A 22479-nucleotide genomic window follows, 5' to 3' on the forward strand; every position below is an offset into this window, starting at 1 on the left:
TTTAATTTCATCAGATGTTTGGACGGACTCAGCCTCTAACACTTGGTGTTTTTCTTTCAAAAATATTCCTCATTGTGTGTTTTTTTTTTTTTCCTCTTGCTCCTGTATTCTTGTCCTCAGGTTTCCTTGGAGACGGCGATGTGGTGACCCAGGCGATCCATGACGCTCAGCAGCTCCTGAGGAGTCACAGCGGCGGAGGCAGAGACCGAGACAGGGACAGGGAGCGAGACGGCGGCGGGAAGATGGTGAGCTGGAGAAAAGAGAAAACCTATCCAGACCTCATGTAAATACACACAGGTGTTGTCTTCCTCTGCAAATATGGATACGGTTTCAAACGGGCAACCGGGAGTTTCTGCAGCGGTCGGAACACGGTGTAGGGTTACAGGAAGTCGTGCTTCTTCTGGGGATTTAAGCAAATATACAAATAACCACCCACTGTGAAACAAAACACACAAAGCTCTGTTACACTAGCAGTCGGAGGAGGATGTTCTGCTTCTTTTGTTTCCGTCATTAGTTATTAAAAGTAGCTGTGTATTTAATATCCTCTGACAGAGAGGCTGATATGCAGGAGGTGATACTGGAAGACTTTATTCTGCTTCCAGTCATGTGTAATAGAGTCGGAAATGTAAAATGTATTTGTTTTACTTAACCCTTTCATGCATAGTGGTCACTACAGTAGACAGCTGTTCTAGGGCTGTTCTATTGTTTATTCATGTTTTTTTTTGTTTGTTTGTTTAGTTTTAGTTCCATATCAGCCAACGCAGTGGACTCTTATGCATCATCCAAAACACTGCAATTCATACAATTACTGTAATTTTGCTGCTCTTGATAAACCTGATCTGCAGTAACATGTTTTAGTGTAAATCAATTACTAATTGTTATTAGACTGTAATTAAACATTTTTTTTTTTTTTTTATCTTATTTTATTTTATTTATTTTTTTGCATGTCCTCCTGAGACCCAGCAATGCATTTTGTCTTCTGTAGGGGACAAAAGTTTAACAGTTTTACTTTAAAAATGCTGTGCATTGCAAAGGATATTCCATTAAAAAATCAATGAATAAATAAAAATAATTTTAAAATGTATCTGAAAAAACTGTTGCATTATGCAGTTTCCAGTCAAGACAATGTTTTAATGTAAAAAAGTTAAAACTGTCAGTTTCCTGGGTCTTAGGATTTTATCTCCATGAAATGAGTAATAACTAATATTAGAGTATGATAAAATGTGAGAAAACAGTAGCAATTTAGCAATTAGCAGCATTAAAAATGTTTTTTTTCATAGTTTTCACACAGTATATCACTTTCTGACGATGATTTTTAAATAAATGTTTCTTTGCTTCAAAACTTAAATGCATGGTGTCCAGCTGAGTGGACATTTTTGTAACTCCATGAAAAATAGGTTCATAAAAAAAAAAAAAAAAAAAAAAAAAAACAATTGCGTTGTTTTTATCATGCTTAAAGAGGGACAAAAACATTCAAGAAAAAAAGTATTGACTGAGGTTCTCATAATTCATGCATGAAAGGGTTAAAAATAAAACCTGTAGTTGTGAAAGAACAGACGTCATAAATGGAACGCTTCTGTTTGGTGTCATTTTATTCAGTGTTACTGTTTGACTCTTGATCGAGGTTATTATTGTTAACGAAAACTAATGAAATGACAAAAACTAGAATTGAAAAAACACTGAAATAAATTAAAAACTAGCATTAAAAGAAAAAAAAAATTACTAACTGAAACTGTATTGTATGTTTACAAAACGAACTAAAACCTACAAAAATTATGGATAAAATTCCCTTCGTTTTTTTCTCTGTCGTTGTCGGATTGATATGAAATTGATTTATTTCACTTGAGCAGTTTTAGCTAGCGGCACCCTATGACACTTCACGGTCCGTCACGTTTCGTCAGTTGTCATTTATGCTGCGTTCCAGTCCACCCGTAACTCCTGTTTTTCCATCCTTCTACCGGTGAAAATGCACTGGAATGTCAGTCAAACCTGTGACTTCCGCCCGTGAACTTGTACTAGATCCACGTTCTCCCAGGTCCGAGTTCTGACGTCACGTAGCAATGGCGCCCCCCCCATAGATGTGGTGTTTATGCAAATTGTTTATTAAAACAAGGTATTGCTGTGACATTATTTATCCGCAAATGTTCTGCATAATCAGCAGCTACTCTAGCGTTAGCTCGTTTTCAGTCCAATAAGTGCAAGAATAAATTAATAACAAATACAAATATACAAATAACATCAAAGGTAGAACAGCTTTTCTTGCCTGATGTGCTATTTTTCCTCCTCTGTTTCCCTCAGATAAGCCAAAAACAAACACCTTTGGCGATAGAAATGATTGTGAATGAGCAAACGTGCGGTCCACCATGCTGGTTTGTTTACATATAACTCCCACAATTCCTTGCGCTCAGGCAGTTTGGCGTGACTTACCTTGAATGCTACGAAGTCACGAGTCACGGTTTGAAGTCGTGACTTACGGGCTCAAACAAACGGCCTGAAACACAGCATGATTCTGCTTCTAGTCATGTGTAATAGAGTCGGAAATGTAAAATGTTTTTGTTTTACTTAAAAATAAAACCTATATTAGTGAAAGAACAGACGTCATAATTGGAACACTCTGTTTGGTTTCATTTTTATTCAGTCTTATGCTGCGTTCCAGTCCACCTGTAACTCCTGTTTTTCCATCCTTCTGCTGGTGTAAATGCACTGGAATGTCAGTCAAACCTGTGACTTCCACCCGTGAACTCGTACTAGGTCCATGTTCTCCCAGTTCTGAGTTCTGACGTCACATAACCCGTCAAACGACAGTGGTGGCCCCTCATGGATGTGGTGTTTATGCAGATAGTTTATTTAAACCAGGTATAGCTCTGACATTATTTATCTGCAAATGTTCTGCATAATCAGCAGCTGTTCTAGCGTTAGCTTGTTTTCAGTCCAATGAGTGCAAAAAAAATTAATACCAAATATGAATCTAAATATACAAATAACATTAAAGGTAGAACAGCTTCTCTTTCCTCATGCACCGTTTTTCCTCCTCTGTTTCCCTCGAATAAGCAAAGAACAAACACCTCTGGGATAGAAATGATTGTAAATGAGCAAACGTACGGTCCACCGTGCTGGTTTGTTTACATCTAACTCCCACAATTCCTTGCGCTCAGGCAGTTTGGTGTGACTTACCTGGAATGCTACGAAGTCATGAGTCACGGTTTGAAGTCGTGACTTACGGGCTCAAAAAACAGCCTGGAAAGCAGTCATGGTTATTATCGCTTACAAAAACTAATGACGTGGCGAAAACTAGAATTTAAAAAACATTTTCGTTAACTGAAATAAATAAAAACTATAATTGAAAGAAAAAACAATAACTGATGACAAGCTTAAAATAAAAGAAGAGAGAAAACAATTACTAACTGAAACTGTATTGTGTGTTTACAAAACTAACTAAAATGGATAAAAATTATGGATAAAATTCCCTTCGTTTTCGTCTTTGTCAATGTCGGATTGATACGAAATTGATTTGTTTCGCTCTACCAATTTTCTGTGCTGTCACCATACGACGCTTTTTGCTCCGTCACTTGTGTTCACTTGTGGTTTCCAGTCGTCTTCTGGTCCCCACTCTACCTGGAAACATGGAGACTAAAGCAGCAGAGTCCTGTCTGGGATTGATTGAATACGACGACAGAGAAGAAGAGAAAAGAGACCACTAAACTACAACTAAACTAAAACTAAGCATTTAGAAAATAACGAAAACTAATAAAAACTACCAAACCTGCTCTGAAAACGAATTAAAACGAACTGACTTAGAGAAAAAAAAGTCAAAACTAAATAAAACTAAACTAGAATGAAAATCCAAAACTATTAGCACCTTGGTATCAGGTAAAGCATATTCTATTACGCTGTTTACACGATCAGTTGAATAACCCCATGAGTCCAGGAATCAGATCATGGCGGTAGTTTGCCTGTAAACGGCCTCAGTGTGAACGCAGCCTGGGTTGTATTGTCTATCATCTATAATAACGCTGCTCTGAATCCGGGCTCTGTTTCATAACCTGGCGCTACAGCTTTGTTTGTTATTTTCTGTTTTGCTCGTTGTAAAGATGGGCGTTCTATTCTGGTCTTGGTTTTCATTCTTTGACATGGCTGAAGCTTTGGTCTCAGCCTCTTCCTGGAGCAACAGCTGTCGCAGCCTCACAATAACACAAAGGCCTCAGTGTGGCATTGACGGAGCCACCTGCCAGACCTCTGTCTTTGTCCACGGTAACACTGGACCGGGCCCGGGCGCTCCTCCTCTCCTACATTATCCTGCTCCATCACGCCTTTAACACCTATACCCCACTGTTCACTTACCTATTTTGGTGTTATCCTGCACGGCGTGGAGGTGAATAATACTTTACGGCACATCGCTGATAGATAATACACCCGTGTTTGTGATAGTTTTGCAAATTCCCAACCCTGACATTCCCATCTCTGCCTGTTCTCCTTCACCTTTCCTCCCGTGAATAATAAACACCATTCTTCCTCTTGCATAGCGTTGTCATTTCCTTTCTTTGCATTTACAACTCTGCATTCAAACACCAGCTGATATGCCAAGTGTGCCGTTTCTTTACCTTAAATAGCGCCGGCTGGAACACATGCGTGCCTCCAACACAGCCCGTACGCGTCGGGTCATGGTTTTTACTGCAGTCCAAACTCAAATCGCCTCTTTGTGTCACAGTGTGAATATTTGTGCTGCGTGTATCTCACATCACCTGTCTTTGTCTTTTCCACGTCCTCAGGATTATAAAGAATCACCTCGCAGCGAGAGGGTTTCTCACTCCGAGCGCAGTGACGACAGACAGGCCTTCCGTCCACTGAGGACCACCTCAGCAGTGACTCTGAGGGTAGGTGTCGAATGTGGACCCCACGTCGTCAGAGTAACGGCGGTAATTGACCCTAAAATCAGAATCACACTCACAATAAAATGGAAACAAGGTAATTAAACAGACATTTATTACAGATCGTTTCAGATCCTCTTGAGCCAGAAATGCATGTGTGTCCTCTGTGCAGGACGACAGTTTCACAGCTTTACTATGATTTAAAAAAAAAAAAAAAAACTTGTCCCCTGCAAAGCACATGCCATAAAAAAATGTATCACAAAAAACACATTACATTATGCTGTTTCCAATAATCAGAATCAGCAGAATAAGAACAATTATTGAACGTAAAAAAGCCAGAAATTTTACTTTCCTGGATCTCAGGAGGATATATTGATTATCTGAATGAATATTTTTTGTTTTGTTTGAATACATTTTTGTCAAACAGAACACAATCCAAACAACAAACACTTAAATGGACACTGACAATAAAAATGGAAACAACATAATTAAACAGTATTTTATTACAGATTGTTTCAGATCCTCTTGAGAGCCAGAAATGCATGTGTGTCCTCTGTACAGGACGACACTTTCACAGCTTAATATAATAAAAAAAAAAACAACAACAACAAAAAAAACTTGTCCCCTGCAAAGCACATGCCATAAAAATGTATCACAAAAAACCCCATTGCTTTATGCTGTTTCCAAAAAGAAGAATTATTTAACATAAAAAAGCTGAAATTTTACTTTCCTGGATCTCAGGTGGATATATTGATTATCTGAATGAATATTTTTTTGTTTTGTTTGAATACACTTTTGTAAAACACACATTCCAAACAAACACTTAAATGGACACTGACAATAAAACAGAAACAACATAATTAAACAGTATTTTATTACAGATTGTTTCAGATCCTCTTGAGAGCCAGAAGTGCATGTGCGTCCTCTGTACAGGACGACAAGTTCACAGCTTTGCTCTAATAAAAAAAACAAACAAACATGTCCCCTGCAAAAGCATATGCCATAAAAAAAATAAAAAAATATGTATTGGAAAAAATTGCATTATGCCGTTTCCAATAAGAACAATTATTTAACATAAAAAAGCTGAAATTTTACTTTCCTGGATCTCAGGTGGATATATTGATTATCTGAATGAATATTTTTTTGTTTTGTTTGAATACACTTTTGTAAAACAACACATTCCAAACAAACACTTAAATGGACACTGACAATAAAAATGGAAACAAGGTAATTAAACAGTATTTTATTACAGATTGTTTCAGATCCTCTTGAGAGCCAGAAATGCATGTGTGTCCTCTGTACAGGACGACAGTTTCACAGCTTTACTAGAATAAAAAAAAAAAAACAAAAAAAACTTGTCCCCTGCAAAAGCACATGCCATAAAAAAAGTATCAGAAAAAACATTGCATTATGCTGTTTCCAAAAAGACAATTATTTAACATAAAAAAGCAAAAAAATGTTACTTTCCTGGATTTCAGGAGGATATATTGATTATCTGAATTAATATTTTTTTGTTTTGTTTGAATACACTTTTGTAAAACAACACATTCCGAACAACAAACACTTAAATGGACACTGACAATAAAAACAGACAACATAATTAAACAGTATTTTATTACAGATTGTTTCAGATCCTCTTGAGAGCAGAAATGCATGTGCGTCCTCTGTACAGGACGACACTTTCACAGCTTTACTATAATAAAAAACAAACTTGTCCCCTGCAAAAGCACATGCCATAATGAAAAATAAAAATATGTATTGGAAAAAACCATTGTATTATGCCGTTTCCAATAGGGACAATTATTTAATGCAAAAAAGCCAAAACTTGTACTTTCCTGGCTCTCAGGAGGACATATTGATTATGTGGATGAATAAACTGGGTCAGATTTACTGACTAGATTTTTTACTTTCACTTATATTTGAGTCATTTGACTCTTATTATAAAGTATCAATAGATAATTTTTGTAAAACAGAACACAATCTGAACAACAAGCACTTAAATGGACAAATATCCCAAACCAGCCAACACTCTGAAACCAGTGTATGTCATGAATAATTAAATAAAACAGACCAATGACACAAACTTTGCAGCGCTAAGCTAACAGCTAACACTGAGCTGATCCAACAGCACAAGTATTATTACGAAAAAAAAAAGTATTATTACTATACTGATGAAACTCACTGAATGGGACAAAATAGATCCCACATCTTCATACTGTGGCATCATCAGTAATTTGACCTAAAGTGAGAATCACACAGACAATAAAAACTGAAACAAGATAATTAAACAGACATTTATGACAGAATGTTTCAGATCCTGTTGAGACCAGAAATGCATTTTTGTCCTCTAGGGAACGAGAGTTTTTACTTTAATAAATAAATAATGAATTTAAAAAAAACAAACAAAAAAAAAAACGCTGTCCCCTGCAAAGCACATAGCATTAAAATAAATAAATAAATAAAAATGTATGGGGGAAAAACTGTTGCATTATGCAGTTTCCAATAAGGACAATTATTTAATGTAAAAAAAAAAAAAAAAAAAAAGGCCAATAATAAATAAATAATAAATAAATAAATAATAAAATATGCTGCCCCCTGCAAAGCACATTACATTAAAAAAAAAAAAAGTATAGTGATTAACTTGCATTATCCAGTTTCTAATAAGGACAATTATTTAATGCAAAAAAAAAAAAAAGACCCAAACTTCTACTTTCCTGGATCTCAGGAGGACATATTGATTATTTGGATGAATAACTGGGTCAGATTTCGTCACTAGACTTTTTACTTTCACTTTTATCGGAGTCACTCACAGGTTCCACCTACATCATTAAGTTTCAGGAGCTAACATGAGAAAGTAACAGAAGTTTCTGGTTGGACGATGTGGGCGGTGAAAGTGAACATGATGGTATTTGAGGCTGGATGTTTGTAGGTCGAGTATTTTTTCTTGCAGTGAATAAAGGTTAATGATCAGAGGGATTTCTTCAGATTTAGTGGTCGGACAGAAAAGGTTAATCACAGGAAGTGTAAGTGAGTTCTGTGTATTTTTGGAGCGGCCTAATATACAGTCACGGAAAAAATTTAGACCACCCCTTGTTTTTTTTCAGTTTCTTGTTCATTTTAATGCCTGGTCCAACTAGAGGTCCATTTGTTGGGACAAATATAATGATACCAACAAAAATAGTTCATAGTAGTTGAATTTCAGAGCTGATATCTATTCATTTAACATGTTTTCTTGATAAAAACCAAAATCCCTTCAGTTCTTCCATCAGTATCTGTGTCATGTACTGACAAAAACAGTGCTTTTATTCATTCCATGTTTTCTTTCTGTCTGTTTTAGTCACATGACACACACAGGAGTTAGGACTGGATTGCAGAACCATTGTTTCTGATGACTTTGGATGGAATAATCATTTTTTCCATGACTTTATTTTGTCCATTTGTGTTTGTTCTAGCAGTTGTCAGTAACCCCTCCATATCACACCACATGCATGTGTGAATAAATATACTCTAAATGTGTGTAGAATATTTAAATCTATATAAATATTTATAGAAATAGCAGATTTATTTTTTTTCTTTTTATATTTATTGTTTCACATGTTTATATTTTCTGTACGTTTTTGTGTTTGCTGCTGTTAACTGTGTAATTTCCCTATGGCGGGAGGAATCTTATGTCTTACGTTACCTTATATCCTTTTTTCTTATCTTCTGTTACATTAACCTTATCTTTACTTATCTTTCATTACCTTACCCTATCTTTTCTCATCTTATCTTATGTTACTTATCTTTTCTCATCTTATGTTACATTACTTATCGTATCTTATCTTATCTTACGTTACTTTTCTTATCTTACCTTACCTTTTCTTACCTATTCGTAACCTATCTTACGTTACCTTACCTCATCTTCTTATGTTACCTTACCTATCTTTTCTTATCTTATCTTATGTTACTTATCTTAAGTTACCTTACCTTATCTTATGTTACCTTATCTTATCTTACATAGCCTTACCTTATCTTTTCTCATCTTATCTTACGTTACCTTATCTTATCTTACGTTACCTTTCCTTATCTTTGTTACCTTATCTTAACTTATCTTACATTGTCTTACCTTATCTTTTCTCATCTTATCTTACATACCTTATCTTATCCTACACCTTACTCATCTTTCTTTTCTCACCTATCTTATGTTATTTTATCTTATCTTATATTACCTTACCTTATCTTACGTTACCTTACCTTATCTTTTCTTACCTTATCTTTTCTTATCTTACATTACCTTACCTTATCTTTTATCTTACGTTACCTTACCTTATCTTTTCTTATCTTACCTTATCTTTTCATATCTTATCTTACATTACCTTATCTTATCTTACGTTACCTTATCTTATCTTACGTTACCTTATCTTACTGTCAAAAACGGTGCTTTTATTCATTCCATGTTTTCTTTTCGGTCTGTTTTAGTCACATGACACACACATGCGTTCGGACTGGATTACAGAACCACTGTTTCTGAGGACTGTTGATGGTCTTCTGTATTTTCCAGGTCCCACTAGTTTGACGTGTTGTGTTTGTATCCGTCTGTCGTAGGAGCTCTGCCGGTGTCGGTGTCGGGCAGCTACGCCGAGGCCCGGGCCCCCCCCTCCTCAGGCCACATCAAGAGGCCCATGAACGCCTTTATGGTCTGGGCCAAGGACGAGCGGAGGAGGATCCTGCAGGCCTTCCCCGACATGCACAACTCCTCCATCAGCAAGATCCTGGGTGAGTCCGGCTCCGGGTAGGGGTGGGTTTCATTCTGAGTCTCTATTCTGAGACGTGAAGAGCACCAAGAACAAGCACCTGCCCCCCCACCCACCCACCCACCCCACAAAACCGTACAAGCACACACACAGGCAGGATGCGGTTAATTCTGCTGCAAACATTTACGTTTCTTTCTATTGTCTGGGGCTTTTGAGCGACCGCAGTTCACCAGAACACACTGAGAGGCAGACGACAAAAGAGACTGGACTGCAGGTCACTGTTGGTACTGATCAGCCCGTAAACACTTTCATCTGGACAGTGGTGGAGGAGGAGGGCTTTACTCTCAATTTTTGCCTTTTTTTTTTTTATTTTTTTTTTTAGTAGTAGTCCAGAAAAACACCGTTTTAGAAACAGTGACGTATAAAACTACTGTATTTAGTTTACCCACAAATCCATCAGCAGTGTTTGTTCGCTTGTATAAAATGATCATGACTTGATCAGGAGCAGTTTGTAGGTTTGACTGAATGGAAATGGATTCAACATGAGGCAAACAGAGGATAATGTTAGCCTTTCATAATGTTAGCCTTTTATATTATTATCCTTTCATAATGTTAGCCTTTCATAATGTTAGCCTTTCATACGTCAGCTTTTCATGATGTTAGCATTTCATAGCATTAGCGCCTTTCATGATGTTAGCCTTTCATGATGTTAGCCTTTCATAGCGTTAGCGTTTCATAGCATTAGCCTTTCATAACGTTAGCCTTTCATGACGTAGCCTTTCATGACATTAGCCTTTCATGACGTTAGCCTTTCATAACATTAGCTTTTCATAACGTTAGCCTTTCATAACATTAGCCTTTCATGACATTAGCCTTTCATGACATAAGCCTTTCATAATGTTAGCCTTTCATAGCATTTGCCTTACATAATGTTAGCCTTTCATAGCGTTAGTCTTTCATAACGTTAGCCTTTCATAACGTTAGCCTTTCATGGCGTTAGCCTTTCATAATGTTAGCCTTTCATAACATTATCCTTTCATAATGTTAGCCTTTCATAACATTAGCCTTTCATAACGTTAGCTGACTCCACAGTTTAACTAATGGCGACAGCACTCTTCTCCTCTACATGTGCAGTCATATGTCCAGTCGTTTAAAACAGTGATTCATTCTGAAACCACCTTAAAAGTGACCTCAGAATTCTGTATTCCATGAAAGTAGGTTCTCTCCATATGTGTCACTCATTTATTCTGCCTTTCTCGTTCGCATTTCCAATAATCGCGCATCTTTCAGTGAGACATGCAGTGACCTGTCATCAACTGGGATGGCACTGTCACCTGAGGAGGTGTCCAATCAGGTTCCAGAGGAGGCCGCTGCTAGTTAGCAATATTTTCCTCAGCATGACCCGCCCTACTCTGCCTCTGATTGGCTCATCAGTCCTCATGCCTAAAGTTAACCAATGTAATCAGTGAAGGCAGCGAGTACTAGCCAATTAGAGGCAGAGTAGGGCGGGTCATAGTTTCATCATCCAACGGGAAACATGGGCAGTTTGGCTGCAGATATTAACCCTTTCAGGCATGAATTATGAGAACCTAATCAGTATTTTTTTCCTAAGTGTTTTTATTCCTCTTTAGGCATGAAAAAAACAATGCGATTCAACATTTTTTTTTTATTTTTTTATGAACCTACTTTTCATGGAGTTGCAAATATCTCCACTCAGCTGGACACCATGTGTTTAATTTTTGAAACAAAGAAACATGTATTTACTGGCATACTTTGTGAAAACTATGAACATTTTTTGTTTTTTTTTTATTCTGCTAATCTGATGTTTTCTGATGTCGCATTTTAACATACACTAATACAAGTTATTAATCACTTCATGGAGATAGTACGCAAAAAAACAACTTTTTGTTAAAAAAAAAAACACTGTTAAATACAGTCTAATAACAATAAATAAGCAATTGATTTACACTAAAGTATGTTAGTGCCGATCAGGTTTATCTACAACAGTACAGTTACAGTAATGCTCTGAATGTCAGTGTATGGGATGATCCAGTGTGTCGGCTGGAACTAAAACAATAAAACCCATGAATATACAAGAGAACAGCTGCAGAAGAACTGTCCACTGGAGTGACCACTATGCATGAAAGCGTTAAATATACATATGTATAGCTTCTACTGAATGGTGCACATAGGGGATTTAGAAGTGGGTATACTCAGTGTTGACTGAACAGTCAGTAGGTATACTCCAAATACCACCGTCTACCCTGGACTACACCACTGATCTGGGGAAGGTGTTGGGATCAACGGGATCCAGAAAAGACCAACTTAAAGGTCCAATATTGTCAGTCTCATAGCATAATTCAAGCAAAATGGCGGCACACACGGCTGCTCAACACTGTTCATAGATATAGTCATGGAAAAATGATTAGACCACCCCTTGTTTTCTTCAGTTTCTTGTTCATTTTAATGCCTGGTCCAACTAAAGGTCCGTTTGTTTGGACAAATATAATGATAACAAAAACAGCTCATAGTAGTTTAATTTCAGAGCTGATATCTATCCATTTAACATGTTTTCTTGATAAAAACCAAAATCTCTTCAGTTCTTCCATCAGTATCTATGTCATTGTGCTGACAAAAACAGTGCTTTTAGACATTCCATGTTTTCTTTTAAATATCTTTTTAAAAAAATGGAAATTTTATGGTTATTCACAGTTACAGTTTTTTCAGTGTTATTTTACATTTGACGTGTAAAATCACAGTCTGTTTTTGTCATTTCATTGATATTTTCCTGTATCTTAAAAATACAGGAAAAATCTGTAAAATAACGGTGAAAATGCTGTTAAATTTTTTTAATTTTTAATTTTTTAATTTTTTTGTTAAATTTCAGATTTTTTTTTTTTTTTTTTTTTTACATTGCACTCAGATCTTTTATTTAATTTCAATTCAACATACTCTATTACAGATACAAGTCCTGAAAACAGAAATAACTAAACTAGAAAAGCACTTGGAGAGCGCAGACCTCCGCCAAGGCAGATCAGTGCCCCCCCCATCACCACCAAAATTTCATCATTTGTTCCTTGTGCCAGCATCAATATTTCCTGAAATTTTCATCCAGATCCGTCCATAACTTTATGACTTATCTTGCACACAGACAGACAGACAAACAGACCAGCGTCGGCAAAAACAGAACCTCCTTGGTGGAGGTAAATATTATTCAAGTAAAACTGCATAAGTTTTACCGGAAAATTTTAATTTCAAGTACTGATATTTTGCTTTTTTTTATTAAATGGAATTATGCATTTTAAAACCCTCTTTCTTTCTTTGAATAAGGACTGGCTCGTAAATTAGTGAATTTGTTGTTACACATTTGAGCCTTTGTTTTTGTGTTTTGTATAACTGAAAACGGAAAATAAAAAATAAATAATAAATAAATAAAATCCAAATACTTGTATGAATAAAAATGAAAGTACTGATTGATAAAATAAAAGTTAAAAGCTGAACATTCTAAATGAACCACATTATTAATATGATATTAAGAGGGTTAAACCATTCGAACTTTAAGTACAATGAAAGAAATTAACATTAATTTCGCTGCAAAATGCAAATCAGATTTCAACATCAGCCTTTTCTTCAGTCTCCCTTTTACTGTTGTTTTCATTTTGTCAAATAAAACCTCAGATTGCATTAACTTTCCTTCAGAACAAACAAAATAAGCACTGGATAATAAAACTGGAGACTGTAAGTGCACTTTTTATGTCTTTAGTGTGTTTTTTCTCATGAGTCATTGCTCAGTTCATTTAAGTTGAAATCAGTTTGGATGGTATGAAGCTGCAGAATGAAGCAAAAGAAAAAGAACTGGTAATTCTCCCAATCGCACTAGAACTATAATAACAAGCCTGGTATGAAAATGTACGAAGAAAGTACAGGAATTTGTGTTAAAATGTACTGAGGAAAAGTCTGTGTGACTTAACACCTCTGGTCATAGCGCTACATTTTTATTCTATGTTCATATCACACTATTCTGTGTCATTTATTAACCCATGTGAGAACACAGCGCTGTAGCTGCTCAACATGGAGTCAGTTTGAGAGATTTTGTAGATTAGTAGTACTATTAACCCTTTCATGCATACTGGTCACTACAGTGGACAGCCATTCTACAGCTGTTCTCTTGTCTATTCATGGACTTTGTTGTTCTTTTCATTGTTTTTTTTTTGTTTTATTTTGTTTTTGTTTGTTTTTTTTTACACATATCTTTATTAAAGTTTTAAGACACTACATATCTTTTCTGACATGAATTGGTAACATTATGTAGATCTCTCCTGAGCATAAACCCCCAGAATCACAAGTCCTCCCCATAGTTTCACTCAATTTATCAGTAAATTCATGTTTCTGTGCGTCAAAAATTAAATGTGTGCTGTCCAGCTGAGTGGATATTTTTGCAACTTCATGAAAAATAGGCTCATAAGATTTTTTTTCCATTATTTTTTTTTTAATGTATTTTTATTCTTTATTATATTATTATTATTATTATTATTATTATTATTATTATATTATTATATTATTATATATTATTATTATTTTTTATTATTTATTTATTTATTTTCGGAAGAAAATTTTCAATCACGTTTTTTTCATGCCTAAAAAGGAATAAAAACACTCAGGAAAAATTTTGATTAAGGTTCTCATAATTCATGCATGAAAGGGTTAATCTACAAAGCAGATCATGTTTTATGTAAGAAAATATCATCTTAGTGGCAAATAATATACAAAAATTGGATTTAAGTGACAAAAATTGGAAATACTTCAACAAAATATTTTGGAGGAGTAGGTTGGTGTCTTTTAAAATGAGTAATAAACCCAAAATTTAACACTTTTAGTATTTTTTTGCAAAGAATTTTCAATTAAGTGTATTAGAAATGTACCTTTCATTGCATGTTGCAAAATACATGTTAAACAATAACTGGAGCATGGAATGTAATGCACTGTTTCCCATGAAGTTGGAATAATTTTGTTTTTAGACATTCCTTTTTTTATTCGCATCAGTAACCACCTTTGACCTGGTTCAATGATTATATACTGAGTCCCAGTTACACTTTTATCAAGAATAAATCACAATCATTTCATAAGAAGAGGAAAAATATTTTATTCCCACTTTATGGTCAACAGTGTACATCAAATACATATAATATAGGTTAACTGTCCTTGACCACAGTGCTGATGCTAATGCTAATGCTAGGTACTGTGTGTATCATGGGGGGGGGGTAATAAATGGAGTTAACCTTTAATGTAAGGGTTTAAACCTACGGCCCAAGGGCCAAAACCGGCCCACCGAAGGGCCATCAGTATCACTACTATCACAATAACCTATTAAAAATGGCAACTCCAAATATTTTGTTTTACTGTAAAAAAAAAAAAAAAAAAAAGGAAAATTACATGAAAATGTTGACATTTACAATCTATCCTTTCATGAAAAATGTGAATAACCTGAACAATATGAACGACATGAAAGGTCCTAAGAGAAGTTAGTGCAGTTTTAATATGTGTCTGTTTTATGTGTTTGTAGATCCACTGTGATCTGTATGTGATATTGCACATGTGTAAAATAATCCACAATTATTATTATTATTATTATTATTATTATTATTATCACTACTATCCCGCCCCCCCTGAAGGGAGGCAGGGGTATTGTTTTTGGTTTGATTTCTTTGTTTGTTCCTTTGTTAACACTCTAGCAGCAAAACTGTTTGTTCAGTTCATACCAAATGGAGTTTATAGATTGCCAGTGACCCAGAAGAGATGTCATTACATTTTGGGATAAGTAGATCAAAGTTTAAATTTTTTATGAATTTTTAAAATCTTATTCATCTCCCATTTACTTATAATGAGTGAAATTTCAAATCTCTACAAAAACATAAATTTTGCTTCAATTTACCTCAAATTTGGCACAAATATAGAGGCAATTGATATGCTGACATCATCACACGCATAGACATGATGACATCAGCTGGATCTATGCGAAAATAAGATACAATACATGTGAGGGCCGGGGTTTGTCGTACCTGGAACCACTATTATTGTTATTATTATTATTATTATTATTATTATTATTATTTTATTATTATATATTATTATTATTAATTAATTAATTTAATTAGATGAGGCAAAATAATGTTAAAACTGCACTTAATAATAATAATAATAATAATAATAATAATATAATAATAATAATAATAATAAAGTGCAGTTTTAACATTATTTTGCCTCATCTTATATTATTATTATTATTAGTAGTAGTAGTAGTAGTAGTAGTAGTAGTAGAAGTAGTAGTAGTAGTAGTAGTAGTAGTATTATAAGATGAGGCAAATGATGTTAAACCTGCACTTATTTTATTATTATTATTATTATTATTTTTATTATTATTATTAATTAATTTAATTAGATGAGGCAAAATAATGTTAAAACTGCACTTAATAATAATAATAATATAATAATATAATAAAGTGCAGTTTTAACATTATTTTGCCTCATCTTATATTATTATTATTATTAGTAGTAGTAGTAGTAGTAGTAGTATTATAAGATGAGGCAAAATGATGTTAAACCTGCACTTATTTTATTATTATCATCATTATCATTATTATTATATTATTATTATTATTATTATTATTATTATTATATAATGAGGCAAAATGATGTTAAAACTGTACTTAATAATAATAATAATAATAATAATAATAATAATAATAATAATAATAAGTACAGTTTTAACATCATTTTGCCTCATCTTATAATAATAATAATAATAATAATAATAATAATAATATAATGGATGAGGCAAAATGATGTTAAAACTGTACTTAATAATAATAATAATAATAATATAATAATAATATATAATAATATAATAGATGAGGCAAAATGATGTTAAAACTGCTCTTTTTTTTCTTTTTTAAAGAACTTTCAGGTTGTCCATGTTATTCACATTTTTAAAGGCTAGTGTGTCGCTGTAAACATGTCCATAATGTCATTTTACTTTTTTTTTACTTTTCTTTATTTATAGTTATTCTGTTATTATTTTATCCTGGTCCACTCTAGATCCTACTGGGCTGAATGTGCCTGAATTCAAATGTGTCTGACGCCGCTGCTGGAACCTTTAATAGACTGAACAGTAGACCCAGGGACGCCTCTGTAGTTCCTAAAGTCTGTTGTGTGTGTTTGCGTCTTTCTTCAGGCTCCAGATGGAAGGCCATGTCCAACCAAGAGAAGCAGCCGTACTACGAGGAGCAGGCCAGGCTGAGCCGCCAGCACCTGGAGCGTTACCCCGACTACAAGTACAAACCTCGACCCAAGCGGACCTGCATCGTGGAAGGACGGAGGCTGAGAGTGGGGGTACAAGGCCATGATGAAGAGCCGCCGGCAAGAGCAGAGAGCCACGTACGCACACAGGTACGAACCCAGGACGCAACGCTTCACACAACTGGGGTAACGCAACAGTGTGTCCCTGGAACACAGCGCCGACAGAGTTTGGTGCACAGTTCCATACGTTATAGACACACTGTAAAAAAAAAAATCTGTAATTTAACAGAATTTTCACTGTTTCTTTTACAGATTTTTCCTATTTTTAACCCTTTCATGCATGAATTATGAGAACCGTAATCAAGATTTTTTTTTTTTTCCTGAGTGTTTTTATCCCTCTTTAGGCATGAAAAAAAACAAAAATGTGATTGGAATTTTTTTTTATTTTAAATCCACCTGTTTTTCATGGAGTTACAAAAATGTCCACTCAGCTACACCATGAATTTGATTCTTGACGCAAAGAAACATGTATTTAAAACCCAATATCATAAAGCAGGGTGTCAAACTCATTTTAGTTCAGGGGCCATATCCTCCCAATATGATCTAAAGTGGGCCGGACCGGTAAATTAATAGCATAATGATATATAAATAATGCCAACTCCAAACATTTCAATGTGTTTTATAGTAAAAAAAAAAAAAGTAAGATTACATTATGGAAAAATTTACATCTATAAACTGTCCTTTTAAAAATGTGAATAACATGAACAACCATGAAAAAAATGAAATTTATAAAGAAAATAAGTGCAATTTTAACTCTTTTCCTCTGCTTATCATTTGTAAATGTGCATTACAACTTACAGATCACAATGGATCTGCAAAATACACAAAATATTTTAGTAACTGGCGGAATATTGGTAATATTGCACTTACTTCTCTTAGGACATTTCTAGTTTTTCATATTTTTTGTGAAAGGCTAGTTTGTAAATGTACACGTTTTCATGTAATTTCACTTTTTTACACTAAGACAGAGGAAACTTTTGGAATTGTCATTATTTGTAGGTTTTTATGGTAGTGTTTAACTGATCTGACCTACTTGAGACTAAAATAGGGCTTTATATGGGCCCTGAAGTAAAAGGACTGACTGTTTATATCTTGAGTGTCTTTTTTGCATTTCACAAATTCATCCGAGGGGCCGGACTGGACCCTTCGGCGGGTTGGTTTTGGCCCCGGGCCGTATGTTTGACACCTGTGTCATAAAGTGATATGAAAACAGTGAAATGAAACCATGTTTAACCCTTTCATGCACAAATTATGACAACCATAGTCAAGATTTTTTTCTCTCTTCTTGTTTTTATCCCCCCTTAGGCATGAAAAAAAAACCCACAAAAAAAACGCAACTGAGTTTTTGTTTTTTTTTTTTGTTTTTTTTTTATGAAGTTCCAAAAATGTCCATGAGTTTAATTTTTGAAGTAAAGAAACATGTTTAAAACCCAATATCAGAAAGTGAGATAAAAACAATGAAAAGATTTTCTACTAATCTGATGTTTTCTCACATTTTTACATATTCTACTGCTAGTTATTACTCACTTCATGGAGGTAATATGCCAAAAAAAAAAAAAAAAACTTTTTGTCTAACAAATAACAATTGATTTACACTAAAACATGTCACTGCAGATCAGGTTTATCAAGAACAGCAAAGTTACAGTAATGGTCTGAATTGCAGTTTATGGGATGATGTATTAGTGTCCACTGTGTTGGCTGATATGGAACTAAAACAACAAAACCCATGAATACTGTCTACAAGAGAACAGCTGGAGAATAGCTGTCCACTGGAGTGACCACTGTGCATGAAAGGGTTAATGGGTCTAAAACAGTGATGTCCGGTCAGAGAGCGAACTTTAATTGTTTGCCATTCCAACGTTTATTTCACTATAAAGTAGCTCCTTGTTTTGGATAATCCCTAATGGTCCAACTAAAGCAAAAATGACTTTAAAAATAAAATGTGGGTCAAATTGTCTCTAAAATGTCCCTTCAGAGAGATTTGGAATACTGTTTTTTGACCCCAGTCAAGATGTTTTTCCACAGTGTTTTTATTCCTCTTTAGGCCTGAAAAAAACAACGCAACTGAAGAATTTTTATGAACCTATTTTTCATGGAGTTGCAAAAATATCTACTCAATGGACACCATGCATTTAATTTTTGAAGCAAAGAAACATGTATTTACTGATACACTGTGTGAAAAGTATGAAATCAAATTTTTAATGCAGCTAGTCTGATGTTTTATCACATTTTAACATACTCTAATATTAGTTAGTACTCACTTTATGAAGATAATATGCATAAAAAACCTTTTGTTTAAGAAAATGGTTAATTACAGTCTATTAACAATAACAAGCAATTGATTTACACTCAAACCTGTTACTGCAGATCAGGTTCATCAAGAAGAGCAAAGTTATAGTAATGGTTTGAATTACAGTGTATGAGATGATGCATAAGTGTCCACTGTGTTGGCTGATATGGAACTAAAACAATAAAACCCATGAATATACAAGAGAACAGTTGGAGTGACCAGTATGCATGAAAGGGTTAAGATACAGGAAAATATCAATGAAATGAGAAAAATAGACTGTGATTTTACATGTCAAATGTAAAATAACATGGAAAAACTAACTGTGAATAACCAAAAAATTTCCATTTTTAAAAAGAATTTTTTTTTCTTTTTTCACAGAAAAAAACATTTGCAAATGTATCATAATTTCACAAATATTTCTTTTCTATTCATGTGATTAAACTGTTAATTTAAAGTTTAATATTGTAAAAAATAAAAAAATAAAAAATAAACCAGATAAAATTACTGACAATTAACCGTAAAAGAAGTATTTGTTCTGTCAGTTTAACCAGACTTGTTTGTTAATTGACAAATATCTTGTGTAATTACAGGAGGTTTCACAACAAAAATGTTGAATAAATGTATTTTTGTGAATGTATAACATGTATAAGCACTGATAAAAACTGTATTTGGACAGTTATCAGTGGATTGGACAACTGAGTCTGATTGAAAATTATTTATTTATATATATATATATATATATATATATATATATATTTATAGGGAATTTGATTGTTTTAATACATGAAATATTCTTTATTAAACATTAAAAAGTCAAAAAAAAAAAAAAAGAAGCAAAATCTCATGTAAAGTTAGGGCAAAAAACTATATTTTAATTGTGGAAAATTACCGTATTTTTATGAGATGGTTAGTTTCCGTTATTTTACAGTATTTTTCGGCACCCCTGCTGCTGGAATATTACTGTGGGTTTTTTTGGGTTTTTTTTACAGTGCAATAGCTGCTGCTCCAAATGCTCTTTTTCATTCTGGAACACACAAACGTTGAATATCGATATGGCGTCTCGGCTTTTTTTTCCCTCCCGTCCTCGATCATGAATAGCATCCCTCACTATTGTTCTCATGAAACTCCTTCAACTGTTTAAGCTGTAGAAGTTGGAGGTTAACGCCGGTTGGTTTGGAGTGTTTTTCTGCACCTTTTTTTGTCTGTCGTCGTTTCAAACCGAAAACTCTTCACATATTTTATCTCCGAGGGCTTTTGAAGAACTAACGCGTCAATATTACAGTTTTACTGCAGCTCGGATTCAGTTTCTGATGCTTGAAAGTTACAAGGATTTTGGAATAACTCTAATCTGGCTGACTTCCAACAGACTGAATAAAACCCTTTAACACCAAAATTGTCATATTTGATACGTGAGTTTTGAAGCTCTCTACATTCTTTAAAAACCTGATGTATGCAATTAGATACATGCAATACACAGATAATCCACCAGGGGGGAGTTCGTTCACCAGAGGCCTTTAGTGACACTACAAGACTGACATTAATGAGGAAGGAGGAAGACTTTGGTAATTTTGAAAAGGAATTACCAATTTTTTTCAGACATGTTTGTGTTAGATTATGGTGTTTTTTGTTCAAAAATAATATTTGAGCATTGAGACCCAATGGATCAAATATGATACAAAACTGAAACTCATACATGGAAACTGATATTTGAAAAAGGTTTTTGGGTTGTTCAGAAGGCAAGGCAGGTTTATTATATAACACATTTCAAGTACAAGACAATTGAAAGTGCTTTATTATAAAACATTATAAAAGCATTACAGCAGGGAAGCAAAAAAAAGTATAGGCATGAAATTTAAAACAAAAAAAGGGACCAATAAAGCCTCCAGGTTCAAAGAGCTGGAATTTTCTGTCAATGATTTAATGGTTCAGGCTTTACAGAGTTAAGTTCTGTAAGGTAGTTCTTGTTGAAATGCATTGTGGGCATTGTAGTTTAACCCGTAAAGACCTAGGGCTACTTTTATGACTGTCCCCAAATGAATATTTCTCTCTATTTAACCTTTCTTAAGTGATTTTCCCCATTTATTATAATATTATTCTTTGTATTTTGCATTTTTCACAGTAAATCATGCATTTTCCTAGATTTAATTTCCTATATTTTATTCAGATGCTCATGAAAACACAGAGTAAATTCAGTGTTATTATATCAAAACAGACAAAATGGAAGAAAAGTGGCTTTTTCAGCGACAATATCATTAAGTGAACATAAACCCAGTGTGTCCATCCACTGTCACTGATCCAACTCCATGGGTTTTACTGGTGAATCAGTGTTATAGATGATGACGGTGTTTCCACGGTAACTACGGAGCCTCTGAACGTCCAAATGGGTCATATGTGATGACCATGAAAAGATGATGAACTGTATTTTACACCAATTATTTACATGGATTGAAAGGATTAGTGGATCAACAGGTATTAGACAGTTTAGATCAGTAGATGCTGTTGGTTACCGGTGGATGTTTGGGTCTTTATGGGTTAATTTCTACATCAAACCGAGTGACTTTTAATGGAAAAGCTGTTTATTTTTTTTTTTTTAAGGAGTGATTTTATTTTCCAGAAACTTCAACCTGTAGCGCTTCAAGTGTTTGCCAAAAACAAACAAACAAAAAAAAATTGTGTGTAAATGCACTCGGTTCTGAAATCATTAGTCCTACCTCAAGGAAAGTCTGTAAATATGAGAGAAGCAGCAAAACTCACATTTTTCATGTAAGTCTCAGTGAACTGCAGAGGTAGTTTATGACGTTTTAATTCATTTAATTGGCTTTAGAAAGAATAAGTCGCTGTATTCTTTAACAGTCGCTGATCATAACTGGATGTCCTTCAGTTTCTTCCACTTAAACCCAAACAAACAGAAGAGTTCATCATTGGACCGGCTTCATGTGTCACTTCCATTAGGTTTCAGCCTCACAACTGCTCCTCAAACACACGTCTCTTATCCACTGGCTGCACAAATATCTGTACAGAAGGAGACGACACTGGAACCAAACCCACCGAACACATGCACAGAGAATAAACGCTTTAAAAAAATTAAATTAAAAAATCACCGTTTACATCAAGTGATTTTATGTTCCAGAAATATACAGTTTGTGTGTGTGTGTGTGTGTGTGTGTGTGTGTGCACGTCCATTGGTGTGTATTCTTTGTCCTTGTAAATCAGGACTGTCAAACTCATTTTA

General features: G+C 34.4%; 1 protein-coding gene across 1 annotated transcript; it reads left to right on the forward strand.

The window, feature by feature from the left end:
• Positions 1-4837: 4837 nt before the first annotated feature.
• Positions 4838-16999, forward strand: LOC115419465 (transcription factor Sox-13-like; the record flags this gene model as incomplete). Its single annotated transcript, XM_030134259.1, has 3 exons — positions 4838-4874; positions 9453-9623; positions 16833-16999. Coding segments are annotated over exons 2-3 (261 nt in total), but the record flags the coding sequence as incomplete, so codon positions are not given.
• Positions 17000-22479: the final 5480 nt, after the last annotated feature.

The sequence above is a fragment of the Sphaeramia orbicularis genome, chromosome 5 (genome assembly GCF_902148855.1).
Source record: "Sphaeramia orbicularis chromosome 5, fSphaOr1.1, whole genome shotgun sequence".
NCBI classification, from domain to species: Eukaryota; Metazoa; Chordata; class Actinopteri; order Kurtiformes; family Apogonidae; genus Sphaeramia; species Sphaeramia orbicularis.